General features: G+C 40.9%; 1 protein-coding gene across 20 annotated transcripts in view; it reads right to left on the bottom strand.

Annotated features, from left to right (window-relative positions):
- Window positions 1–12,849, bottom strand: part of DST (dystonin) — a 435,317-nt gene that overhangs the window by 31,815 nt on the left and 390,653 nt on the right. For all 20 annotated transcript variants that reach the window (XM_072944761.1, XM_072944766.1, XM_072944764.1 and 17 more), the window contains 8 exons: window positions 12,297–12,398; window positions 9,895–10,068; window positions 9,394–9,549; window positions 5,738–5,935; window positions 5,260–5,388; window positions 1,707–1,877; window positions 708–863; window positions 297–503 (listed from right to left, as the gene is read on the bottom strand). In XM_072944761.1, the coding sequence (XP_072800862.1) occupies window positions 297–503; window positions 708–863; window positions 1,707–1,877; window positions 5,260–5,388; window positions 5,738–5,935; window positions 9,394–9,549; window positions 9,895–10,068; window positions 12,297–12,398 (1,293 nt within the window). The remainder of the gene's footprint in view (window positions 1–296; window positions 504–707; window positions 864–1,706; window positions 1,878–5,259; window positions 5,389–5,737; window positions 5,936–9,393; window positions 9,550–9,894; window positions 10,069–12,296; window positions 12,399–12,849) is intronic.

Genomic DNA, 12,849 nt, shown 5'->3' with positions numbered 1-12,849 from the left:
TTAGGAACTGCGCCTCTTTCTGGGCCTGAATGGTAACCGTGCATCTGTGAGATCGAGCTATGATCAGTCATTGCAAGACGGGTCCCCAGGGCCTGACGTCACTGCCAGGTCAGAAGGTGATGTCACCATCCAAACTAAGGCCACAGCCCTTTTAGGAAATAAACACCTTGGCCCCATGCCGTGATACTGTCACACGAAGTACAGCCTGCGGTCAAAGTCCTTTAATACCGTGACATGCATTTCAAAAGCTAGAACTGATTTGCTTCCAAGTTCAGGGAACGCTTAGGAAGGTTTACCTGCTTCGCCCTCTTCCGTGCCTCGTCCAGAGACCTTCCTCTCTCCACTAAGCGCTGGACCACTTTCTCCCATCGACTCTGGACGCTGATGAGTAGGTTCTTAATGAGGACGACATCTTGTTTCTGACTGAAGTATTTCAGGTGGGTTCCAGTTTTGTCCAGCTCTATTATCTGCTCACGGTGAGAGTTTACTTCATTGGCAAAGACCTTTTCCAAACAGAAAAAAAAAGGAGGGTGGGGAAGGGTTGTGATCAGAAACAAACAAAAAACGCATCTATCTTGAAAACGCTTCTGGTATCAGAAGCTGAAACTGCTTCAAAGGACGAAAGAAAAGTGTTCAAACCACCACGTTCAGGCTTTTGCCTTAAAGGGTGTGAGATGGGAGCGCGACCCACCTGAGACGGAGCCTACCTTGTGTTCGTCGATCTGAAACAAGACTGTGTCCAAGATAAGACTTGGCCGAGAAGCCACATTGAGGGTCTGCTCCGCCTGGGTGAGCCAGTTGATAAAGTCCTGGAGAGAATTGTGGAACTCCATGGCCAAGGTCAGGGCCTCTTCCAGTTTAATCTGCAAAGACAGACTATTAAGTATTTCATGGTATTTAAGTTTTGTTTTTCTTTTCCTTTTTCCATTTTAAGCGCTCTCTGGCAGGTTTTCTTCCTGTCCCTGCTTTATTCGTGCAGTCCATCTCCCAAACAGTTGTGCAAATACTGGCAAATCAAGTCCCTAGAAGTGGAGTGAGAAGCATCTCACTGCAGCAAAAAAAAAAAAAATTGATAGGCACTCAAGTCGTGGTTTGGGAACAATTAAACCACAGAACAGAATTGCTAAACAGAATCTATAAAAAGAAAACTTGGATTGTGTATGATTCATTCTGTGGGTCAAAACACTATGAACACTATACACCGTAAGCTCAGTGTCAGTGAGGGCCTACAATCTGGTATTTCCAGCTTCTCATTTTTCTTACAGCATTAAACAGTAATATTTTTAACCCCCTCTCACGGATTTTTATAAATGTAAGTGCTTATTAAATATACAATCATTTCACTCTCTCAGTTTCCCTTTCTCCCTCGCTGTTACAGACCATCTGCCTTTTGCCTAGTAAGCTTGATTAGAATTATTTAACCACCAAGTATTCGAGTGGTTCACGGATTTTAAAACACACCTGGTAACACTTGATCTATGCTACACCTTCATCTATGTTTGGATGGATGCCTTCAACTCTGCTCTCCTGGGGTAAGAGAGAATACTCTTCTTCAGCTGACCCCATGAGACGTCCAAACGTACACAAAGACAATATAAACACGAATCATTCAGCGCTCCACGGACAAGTCTACTCAGAGAAAAGGCAGAGCCCACGCAATGAAACAACAAACACGTTCCCTCTACGATATTCATCCAGGCACGTACTTTCCTTTCGTTGAGTTTGGCTTCTACCGATTCCCATTTTTCTCTCAGGTTATTGATGTCCTGGTCAATATTTGTCTCGGCAGATTTGGGGCATCTTGCAAGCATCTGCTGGCCTTTCTGCATCAGGTTCTTGTATGTTTCTTCCTTCACGTGAAAGGCAGCACAGATTTCCTAAACAGAGATATCCCCCCAAAGTTAGACCATTTTTAAGACAGCACAGTCTCCGAGGTCTTTTTCCAGGTCATCAGCCCCAGGCCCTCATCATACACTCATCTCTGTCCAGCACACAGAATAATCCTGACACCCCCGAGCTTTCCACTGCACGGAAGGAACACCTAAACCCGCGGCTGCACCCTGCCTACTGAGAAACCTCAGAGATGGCGCTGTTGGGAGTCCATTCCATGTGCTGAGACTTACAAGTATTTTTAAATGTTATCAAGAAAGGTTTCACTGTGCGGCAAACAATCAGCTCTGTGACCTTGGGCGAGTAACTTTAACTTCCCTGAGCCTCCATTGCCACCTCTGTTAAGATGGGTTCTCAAGTTGCTCCTTGGAATGCAATATGATGACTGCAATTTTTTTTTGGTATAATTTAATTCTGAGCTCAGAAGACATACAGTAGATAGATGATAAAGACCCAGTATAGTGAGACATTTAGGTTGATTGATGACTCACACTGTGGACTCACAGAAGCCAAATTGGTGGTACTATGAATATTAGTCTCATTTTCAATATTTTTAAAGCTTTCAACTAGAATGCAGTGAGTATCTTTCATAGAGAATACAAAAAAAAAAGAAAAAACCTGCTTAAACAAATTCAGAATTTAAGATAAATGAAACCAGTTATAGTCATGTAGAAAAACTGAGAAAAGTTCTATTCCATTGATTGAGTCAAATCGCAGCTCCCACTGAAAAATTATATATGAACATTTTCAATTTTATATTTTTAATATTGAGATGTAACCCATAAAATTCACCATTTTACAGTGTAGCATTCAGTGTTTTTTCAGTATATTCATAAAGATTTGAACCATCACTACTAATTCATTTCTGTTACCTCAAAACTTTGTAATTTCTTAAGCCTTAAAAAAAAACACCCTTTCTAAACATATTTACAATATTCTCTGCCAAAAAGCTTTTAATCAAATCAAAGCCAAGCCTCTAAATATAGCTAAATCTCAGGAAAGTGTAATATTCCATGTTTTCCACTTTCCTTCATTCCTAACACAACCAAATCGAAAACACATTACTAAAACGGTATTGCAAATATCACTATTCTTTAGAGTTCTTTAAATCATGGAATTTCTAAAATCGGGCAAATGACATCATCAAATTCATTTTAAACGTCCCACCCAAACCAAATATGCTCATAACGTACTATTTTTCTAAAATAAAATGTTCTAAAGATAAGCTGTGTGTTCCAACTTTTTACTAACACTCTTCTCAATTAAAGTTTAAAGAAGTATTTGTTATTATTAGAGAATCACCCCAAGCATGTTTGTTCAAGAACTACTCATTAAACCTGTACCTCGTGGACACTGACAGCTAAGAAGTGCTTCCAGGAGACTAAGGAGGCACCTGGAAGACAGCCAGCTTCGATGGAAAAGAAAGACACGTGCTCCCAAGTTTAGTCAATTACTTTTCCAGTGAAACAGATGGGTCCCTCATGGCATCAAAAAAACAATGACAATGAGAAAACCACCTACACAATAATTTTCTAAAACAATGACTAAAGGATCCTAGAAAATTCTACCCTGAATTAATAGGATTTATTTTTTCTAAAACAATGACTAAAGGATTCTATAAAATTCTACCCTGGATTAATAGGATTTATTTTTTCTAAAACAATGACTAAAGGATTCTAGAAAATTCTACCCTGGATTAATAGGATTTTTTTTTCCCCTAAAACAATGACTAAAGGATTCTAGAAAATTCTACCTTGGATTAACAGGATTTATTTTAAGTGCTCATGGCAACTGTGACGTGAGTAAGATGTTAGCTCTGTTGTATTTCTTCACAACACCTACAAGGTGGTCACTTCCTCTCCAAATCACCAAATGCAAAATTATTCCCAGATAAGTGCAGTTTTATTTATTTGGGTTTTTTTAGGGGGGGCAGTGTTGGGACGACAGAAATTAGATTTTTTTAAAAAATTATGTATTTATTTGTAACAGAGGTCCTAGGGATCGAACCCAGGCCCTTGTGCATGCTAAGCACATGCTCTACCACTGAGCTAAACCCTCCCCTCAAGTGCAGTTTTCTTGGTAAGATCTTACAGTAACACCAGACATTACTAAAGGGTACAGACGCTCACGGGCAATGGCCCATTTCTTGCACCAAATCCCTCAGTACTTTTATTTCCTACAATGCTAATCCAGAGCATTTGACTATTAAAAAAAAGTCATCTGATGTGGCGGCAGGATGTAGCTCAGTGGTAGAATGCATGCCTAGCATGAAGAAGGTCCTGGGTTCAGTCCCTAGTACCTCCATTAAAAATAAATCAATCAATAAAGCTAATTACCCCCCACAACAAAAGAGTCATCTGATGCAAATTCACCAGTATAAAAATTAGAATATTTTGCAAAATCTGAAACACGACTGTCTTCTCTTAGAACTCTGCGAGCTGACTGAGAACGGGACATGAACAGGAAATGGATCACAGGTAGTCTGAATGTCACCTGTCAGTCCCTACTGCTCCGAAAGAAAGCCAGTCTCAAGTTTCGCTGCTTTTCTTTCTTATCCTTAAGAGCCGACAGGACACAGAACACAGGTGGGAACAGCCTGCAGGCAGAACACTCCAGATTGGACAGGTAGGCAGAAGCCGCCTCCTGTCCAAACCTGCTGGGCGTGAGACTGACGACGCAGCCCCACCACCACGGAAAGGGGCAGACACATAACTTTAACACAACAAGAACACGTTTTCCAGCCTTCCCGGAAACTAGGGACTATCCGCTTACGGCAATAACCTCTGAAGTCACTTCTGACTCCTTGAGGGGTTTTTCTTCTCACTCAGGTTGTAACAGTTTAGGATTCACCCCAGTGCTCTATTACTATCCGTACAATGTTTTTATGGGGGAAGGTTTGCTTCTGAAACCTGCCTAAACTTCTAAAACCCCTTTTCATTTGCTGACGCACTAAGCTTTAAAATAAAGAATAGGTTCTAAAAACCAAATTTCTTCTGTGTAGCATAGGGAACGATATTCAGTATCTTGTCATAACCTTTAATGAAAAAGAACATGAAAACGAATATATGTATGTATATGCATGACTGGGACATGATGCTGAACACCAGAAATTGACACGTTGTAACTGACTATACTTCAATTAATTTTTTAAAATAAATAAATAAAAACAAAAAAATAAAAATAAAGGATAGGTTCTGACTTTAAGAACGTCATCAATCAACAGCGTGTCTGGCACTGACACACGGAGACGTCTGCCATAAAACTGTGTATCCTTTCAACCTTCTCCCACGATTTATTTCTCACCAGGGCCGACACCAAACGGTCAGTTACTTAATCTGAGGCTAGAGCTGGAGGAAATACTGTACTCACCATGTGGGCATTAAGCTGCTCCCTGGCTGTTTCCGGTAAACCTCCCAGAGGCTTGGAGGCTAAGAGATGCCTCTCCGTGTCCGTCAGCCACTGCTGCAAGTCCTCGATCTCGCCGTGGAACCCTTTGGCCTGGAGTGAGAGAGAGAGGGAGCTTCAAGTGTGGGCCCCAAACACTGTCATTTTCAAGCAGAAAAGGCGGCCAACCCAATCCCCGCCTGCTAAGCCCCTCGGCGCGTTCTCAGCGACGGCAGGGGCTGCTGGACGCCTGCCTTTCAGCCTCAGGAGAGCCAGCGATAAGGCTCTCGGGCTAAGAACAGGCGGGCTCATTGTCATCGGCTCTGTTCTCTACCCCCCTCATTTTCACTCCCCGCTCTGGGGCGTACACAATTAACCAGGGGTCTGTCAGCCTGAACAGGGATGCCATGCCGTCCTGGCCTTGAAGGCTAAGGCAGTTTCCAACTTGATGGCTTTTTTTCACCTGGCGCAAGGCACCATCCAGCTGCTGCTTCCTCTGTTCTGTCTTTTCCAAAACATTTTGCCAGCGCTGATTTAGAACCTCCAGCTTGTTCTGAAGGTTGCTCGCTTCTTCCCCTGCACTTGATTCAATTAAGTCATTTCCTGCTTTATTAACGGCTTCCACTGTGGACTGATGGGCCAATACGTCATTTTGGAGCACCTGAAGATATTAAGATAACACAATGTTTTACCAACGTTTACCAATGTTTACAAACTGTTCACCAATGTCGGTTGGTAACACATTAACATCCCTTCTAACACAATTGTCTTGTTTCCTGGTTATGAAACATTCTGAAACAGAAATATCCTATACATAGAATCTTAATACTAATAAACTTTTTAAATGAGGGGCTTCTTTTCCTTAACTTTACAGCTTTATTGGATATACCTTCAGTCTACCCACATCCCCTCAAATGATTATGTTGAGAACATTGCCAGTTCTTCCCATCAGGAAAGCTTTACAATGGATGACATTAAGGATCTAGAGATTATAATTAAAAGGTTCTAAAAGTATTCACTGGGTTCAAGCTCACTGAATTTTCACGTCATGAGTAAACAATTTGAAAGATACTTATGTCTATATATTCAAATGTAAAATGGATACATTGCCGTGCTTTGTAATCAGCAACTCTAAAAAGGAAACGGATTATCACAGTGTTCTTTTATCATCTCTGGATTTAAGGGTGTCAGAATCAACTGCTAAGTCGGCAGACATCCCAGGCAGCCCTAACACTAGAGGGAAAGGCATTTCACCACACAGCAGGGATGTCCAGGTCCAGCGCCCGGGACTTAGCTGTTGTCTTACTAGAAAGTACGCACATGAAACACCTATGACAGATCCCAGTAAACGACGCCTTCCTATTCTATTACCCAGTGGAAACAGAAGAAGAGATGAATAATGATCCAGCAATCCCATTCCTGAGCATACATCCAGAGGGAACTCTAATTCAAAAAGATACATGCACCCCAATGTTCATAGCAGCAGTATTTACAATAGCCAAGACATGGAAGCAATCTAAGTGTCCACTGACAGATGACTGGATAAAGAAGTTGTGATATATTTATACAGTGGAATACTACTCAGCCATTAAAAAGAATAAAGTAATGCCATTTGCGGCAACATGGATGGACCTGCAGATCGTCAGCCTAAGTGAAGTAAGCCAGAAAGAGAAAGAAAAATACCGTATGATATCAGTCATATGTGGAATCTAAAAAGAGAAAAAAAGAGGAAACTAATGAACTCATCTGCGAAACAGAAACAGACTTGCAGACATAGCCAACAATCTTTTGGTTACCGGGGGAAAGGGAGTGGGAAGGGATAAATTTGGGAGTTTGAGATTTGCAAATGTTAACCACTATATATAAACATAGGTTTAAAAAAAATCAAATTTCTTCTGCATAACACAGGAAACTATATTCAATATCTTATAATAATCTTTAATGAAAAAGAATAGGAAAATGAATACATGTATGTATATGCATGACTGAGACGTGATGCTGTGCACCAGAGACTGACACACTGTAACTGATTATACTTCAATAAAAAAGAAGAAGAGATGAATAACACTTAAATGCAGCAGCACGGGGCTGGAGTGGAAAGTGCGGAGAGCAACCTCAAGGCTGAAATCAGTTTCCTGTACCAAGAAGAACGACACTTCAAAGAACAAACAGAGCTTAGTAATCGCTTCCTTTCAAGAAGACTGTGTTATGCTTTTGCACACCAGAAGAAACCCTCCTCTGACGTGAATAGAAGTCAATGCTGACCCTGCTCTGCACTCCCAGACTTGGGCTGGCAACGGGAAAGAAGAGAAGCATCGCCTGCCGCCCTGTGAAGGATGACATCCCACGTCGGGGACACCCAGACCAGGAGGACTTCAGCCAGGAGTCCGGACCAGCTGCGATCGCTGGTTCTCGGCTACACTCACTCACGTTCCGGGGCACCTGGTGAGGCAGTTTTTCAAAGGCTCTAACATCAACCTGAGTAAGGAGCCATCCTTCTAAAAAGCATGCACTTTGATATGTTAACGGTAGGAACCGCTTTCAAAAGGTAAGAGTTAAAATCCTCGTGGTCAAAACATGAAAGGGTCATTCTGCAACATTCATGCCTCTAAATGGTCGGAGCCCCGCTGCACAAGCCACGGCCTGGGAGCCAGAGAAGAAGGCAGGACAGGGGTGAGAAGGCCCATCCCTTCCTCCGCAGCTGTGCCGGCAGCTCTGGGGCCTTTAATGTTGACTTTGGAAATGGAAGGAGGGGAGGGGGCATTCCTAACTGCTCAAAGACAGACACACAGAAACTAAAGGCCCCTAACTCAACCCCACCAAGATACCCGGACCACCTGCTCATTTCCCACCTCTACCGTATCCTGCACAGCTCCTGTCCCCGATGTATGTGACTTTAAGGACAACTAAGGACAGCTAAGTCGATGAAAATGTAAATGCCGTAAACTCAACAGTGTGAGAATGAAGGTTCTGTTCATGTGCAGAGTCAGTCTGACTGGTCATTACTGCTCTGAGCAAAGGTGTGATACAGACATTGAAGAAAGATAAATGTTAGTGATCCGAAACAAGCCCTAATAGTTAAGCAGACAAGGTTGGGCAAGGACTAGACAGAATGAGGTTAAAAAAAAAGGAAGAAGAATTTAAATTAGGGACCAATTACTGTCGGAAAAGTACGAAAGAAAGAGAACTAAAGAATAGTCAAAAACTGTAGGTCATGCTCTTAAAGTGCAAAAAACCCTTTGTTTTAAAACAAAGAAACAGTAAACAGTAAAATAATCAAATTTTTCTATTTGATAATCGAGGAAAATTTATTTAAGATTAGAATTAGGGACTTAACTTTAAATAAGATTCCCCTATAATGTGAATGTTGAAAATTCTATGAAAGACTGTTGAATGTCAGGATAAACTCTACTGGGCATAACCTTTATTCCTCAAGCCTGGTGACTTCACAGAGGGGGAGTTTTCCACCAAGAATTGTCAACCAAGTGCCCCGAAGATGGCAACAATATATAACTGTTTTGCATGTGTCTCAAGATAAAAATTTTCAACTTATAAGCCTTAAGTCAAGCACAGGACATGTGAAAATTCTTCTAAACCTAGTATTTTTTGAAACTAATTCAGAAAGGAAAGGACTAAGATACAAAAAGCCAATGAAAAGTAAAAGAAAGGAGGAAACAGGATAAACTCCAACACAATAAGAGATGTACAGACAGACAGAAATATGTAAGAGAAGCCAAAAAGCAGGCAGTGATGGAGGGGAGGGTGACCCGAGGAAACACACATCCTGCAGTGGAACTGTGACCTGGTCACCCCACAGCTTTTAAAACTACGCCACCTCAATCCAAGGACAGGTAGAACCAGGGATTTAAACCTCCAGCGTTGGGCATGCAATCCTCATAGAAACTGAGCCAGAAATTTGCCATTCTTGCCTTGACCAAAAAGATAAACACTGATTATAACCTTTTTAAGGAGGCGTGTTTTAGATAGCTCAACCTTCAGTTAGTTGCCAATGTCCAAAGTGAACTAGTGTTAAAATCATAAACGCACACAAAAGGGAGACGGACCAAACACACCCGGTGATGCTGTGAATGCAGGGAGTTTGCAGTAACAGCTACGTACATGATGCTTGGCGAGCTCAATCTCGATGGCCTTGGGGTCTCCCCCGACGGGCTTCTGTTCGCTGAGCAGGCCCTCGGTGTGCGTCAGCCAGGCCAGCAGCTCGTCCAGAGCGTGCTGGAATTGCCCCAGTGCTAGCAGAGCGCCCTCCAGCTTGTGCTGCAGGAAGAGCGACAGGAAGGGAATCAATCGCCACGTTCGAGATCATGGATGACACACGTTTATAAAACAAGAGCAAAAAGTCAATGGCGTCACGCTGCATCAGCCTGTAAGCAAATCCAAGGAAGCTCAATCATCATATCCTTCTACATTTTAAGTCTTAAATGCTTTCGGGTTAAAAAAAAAATGGCAGGAAAAACAGGAAAAGGTCTAATGAAATAAGAGAATCTAGGGGCTTCGGAAGTTGATCTACAGGATCACCCAGTCTTACTTTTTAATAGTTATTTGACATTCATCAATGAAGCTGAAGCATGATGATGCCCTCACAAAGGCCTTGGCAGTTACCTGTCTGTTGATGATCCTCTCGCCCAGACTGTCCCATATCAACTTCAGCTCCATCAGTGGGTCCTGAACAGTGTGCTTGTCACTCTCCTCCGTTACTTTCTTCAGCAGAAGCTCGGCCTGATGGTTCAGCCTCTCCATCTCTATCTGTTGTTGGTAAGCCTCTGACTTAAATTGCTATTTTTTAGAAAAGAGATACACAAGGAAAACTTGTCATACGTCAGGAACTTGTAAACAAACAAAAATTCTAGGGGCTAGGTCTTGATTCTAATTCACACTTCTTAGTGGGGTGGGGTGAAGGGGAATAAAAATCTAACAGAGTTTAGTGATGAAAACATTATAGATGAAAAATGATCAAAGAAATCTTTTATTTTTATGCAACATTTTCACATGGAAAGATGTTTTTCTTTATAATTCTGATATCTCACTTTTGTTCTCTACAATAAAAAAATTAATACATTTTGGGGATTAGCACTATATATAACACTGCTATATATAAAATAGATAAACAACAAGGTCCTACTGGGTAGCATAGGGAGCTACATTCAATAGCTTGTAATAATCTATAATAAAAAAGAATATACATATATATACATATATATATAAATAAAACTGACTCCCTAAGCTGTACACCAGAAACTAACACAACATTGTAAATCAACTACACTCCAATAAAAAATAACAAATTTCAGGGCTTAAGTTATTCTAATGTCTAATTATATACAGCCAGTGAGTTTTTAAATTATAGGAAAGAAGAAAACAAAATATATCTTGACATATATGAAACTCAGAAAAAATAAATCTCAAAGAAACTCAGTATCTCCTGCTCAAAACACACACACATCTTGCACCCATTGAACTTTATGTGTTTTCTGCAGCTATACTGTTGTTTATTAATATCTATTTATCCCTTGCTTCACCCACTGCTGGCTCGGAATAACAATACTCTCTCTCCTGGTGCTCACTGACATATATTTAATCATCTTGGCTTTGCCAACAAACACAGGTTAGCCAATGGTTGCTTGTAATGGGAAACTGTCCTTTCATAAAGTATTCATTTTATTCTGGAATACTAAATTATTAAATAGTGAATAATTAATGGCTAAGCAGTCCCTTAATTTATTCAAGCAAATTAAAATAATTCAAAACTAATAATAAAGATATAGTGAACACTTGCTGTATTCAAGCTGTTCTTAACAAACTTGTAAAGAAAATAATCTTACTCCCAAACAATCTAAGGACACAGAGGTGAGAACGGTTAGGTAACTGCTCCGGATGAAGGAGGATGCCATCTGAGACACCTGGTTTCAGGGCAAGGACCCCAACCAGTCTGCGATATGCAAACCACTGAGATATTTGCAAACCCTTACATAATCTCTCCCCCCAACCTGTAACTCCCCCGCACCTGTAACCATACATAAGGGATATCAAGTGTTTACTTCATAAGCAGCCAGAGTTAAAAAAAAAAACAACAACAACAAAATACAGTCTAATAATTGTAACAGTAAAGTTCTCAAAAAGAAACATCTTTTCCTAACGAGATATTCTACAAGTACACTTAGAGATGAAAATGCTACAATTTTAAAGCCAGAGAGTAATTTTAAGTAGAAATCTAGCAGAGTTCCTTGAAAGGGGTGTGATGTCTCTGAGACTTAAAATCAGGGAGGAAGTAGCTGATCCCACTTTGATAAGCGATTATCAGCACAGAGGAACTCAAAGGAAAAAGTCCAGCCTTTTTCACAGCTGGACATCAGGAACCACAAAAGAAAGAAAAATGACAGAGGAAAGCAGACGGCAAACAAACATTTACAAAACAAACGCTCTGGGAAACACTATTACCCCATCCACCCACGGGACCCTTCTTTTAGCCTGTTAAACGAACTGAATTACTCTGAACATAAGGAAGAAAATGCAAATATCGCTGTATACGCATCAACAACATAATACACTACTGAATAATAAAGTTATAAAAATCCTCACAGTATGATCTACTTAAGTAAAACACACACACACACACACACACACACACACAACCATGCCTCACCCTACCCGCAACCTGAGGGTATCTGAAAGGCTATAAATCACATCTCAAGAGTGGTTGCCTCTGGGTACACAACATTTTGGGTGGCTTTTAAAAAGTCACCTTTTTGCTTCTTTGCATTTTCTGATTTTTCCATAACGAACAGGCGCTAATTTAGTAAGAAAATCTACTAGCATTTTACACCCTTTATTCAATGAGCACTTACACACTGCTCACTACGTGCAGGCACTGCGTGAAACCAGTTTCATAATCAAAATGCGAAACTTCAAGTATGGAGAGTAAATTAAGTTTGCGGAAAGCAGCCGGTGAATCAAGAACTTAAAAACGCAAAGTCTCTGATGAAGTTCTCGGCGCCTCCCCCTACCTTGAGCTCTTCGATCTGCTGCTTGACAGTTTCAAGGTCCGTCCCGATGGGAGACATGGAAGCCAGTTTACCACCTGCAATATCTACCCAGTCGAATATTGCCTGAAACACACAGTAGTTCATGTCAGTATCACAGCACATCCGAAAGGACTGCACCATCTCAAGTGTGATGGAAAATAGAATCATTAAGTCTATAAAGATGCTATCCCACGAGCCTGTTGTACAAATAAAGGCAGCAATATATGGAAAGTTATCTCAAACGTGAGACACGTGAAGCCTCCAATTTTGCACCCAAATTTGCGAAAGAAATTCTATCTTAAATGGAATCTTAGAATATTGAGAACTTTTCAGTCCATTTGAGAAAAACTTTAATCAAGTCATGCCATGAAATAAAATTCTCTACACTCTCTTATGTCTGTCTGAAAGGCAGATTGTGTCAATACAGTGAAAGAAAAAGCCTCAAATCCATGTGTTTATTCAAATAATCAAGAAGTTTATTGTTTGGCACTTGAGGAAACCATTTGTCTCACATAAACCTTTACGCATTATTTAG

This window comes from Vicugna pacos, chromosome 20 (assembly GCF_048564905.1).
Source record: "Vicugna pacos chromosome 20, VicPac4, whole genome shotgun sequence".
In the NCBI taxonomy this organism is placed as follows: Eukaryota; Metazoa; Chordata; class Mammalia; order Artiodactyla; family Camelidae; genus Vicugna; species Vicugna pacos.
The sequence above is the reverse complement of the archived record's forward strand: the minus strand, read 5'-3'. Positions and strand labels throughout refer to the sequence as shown.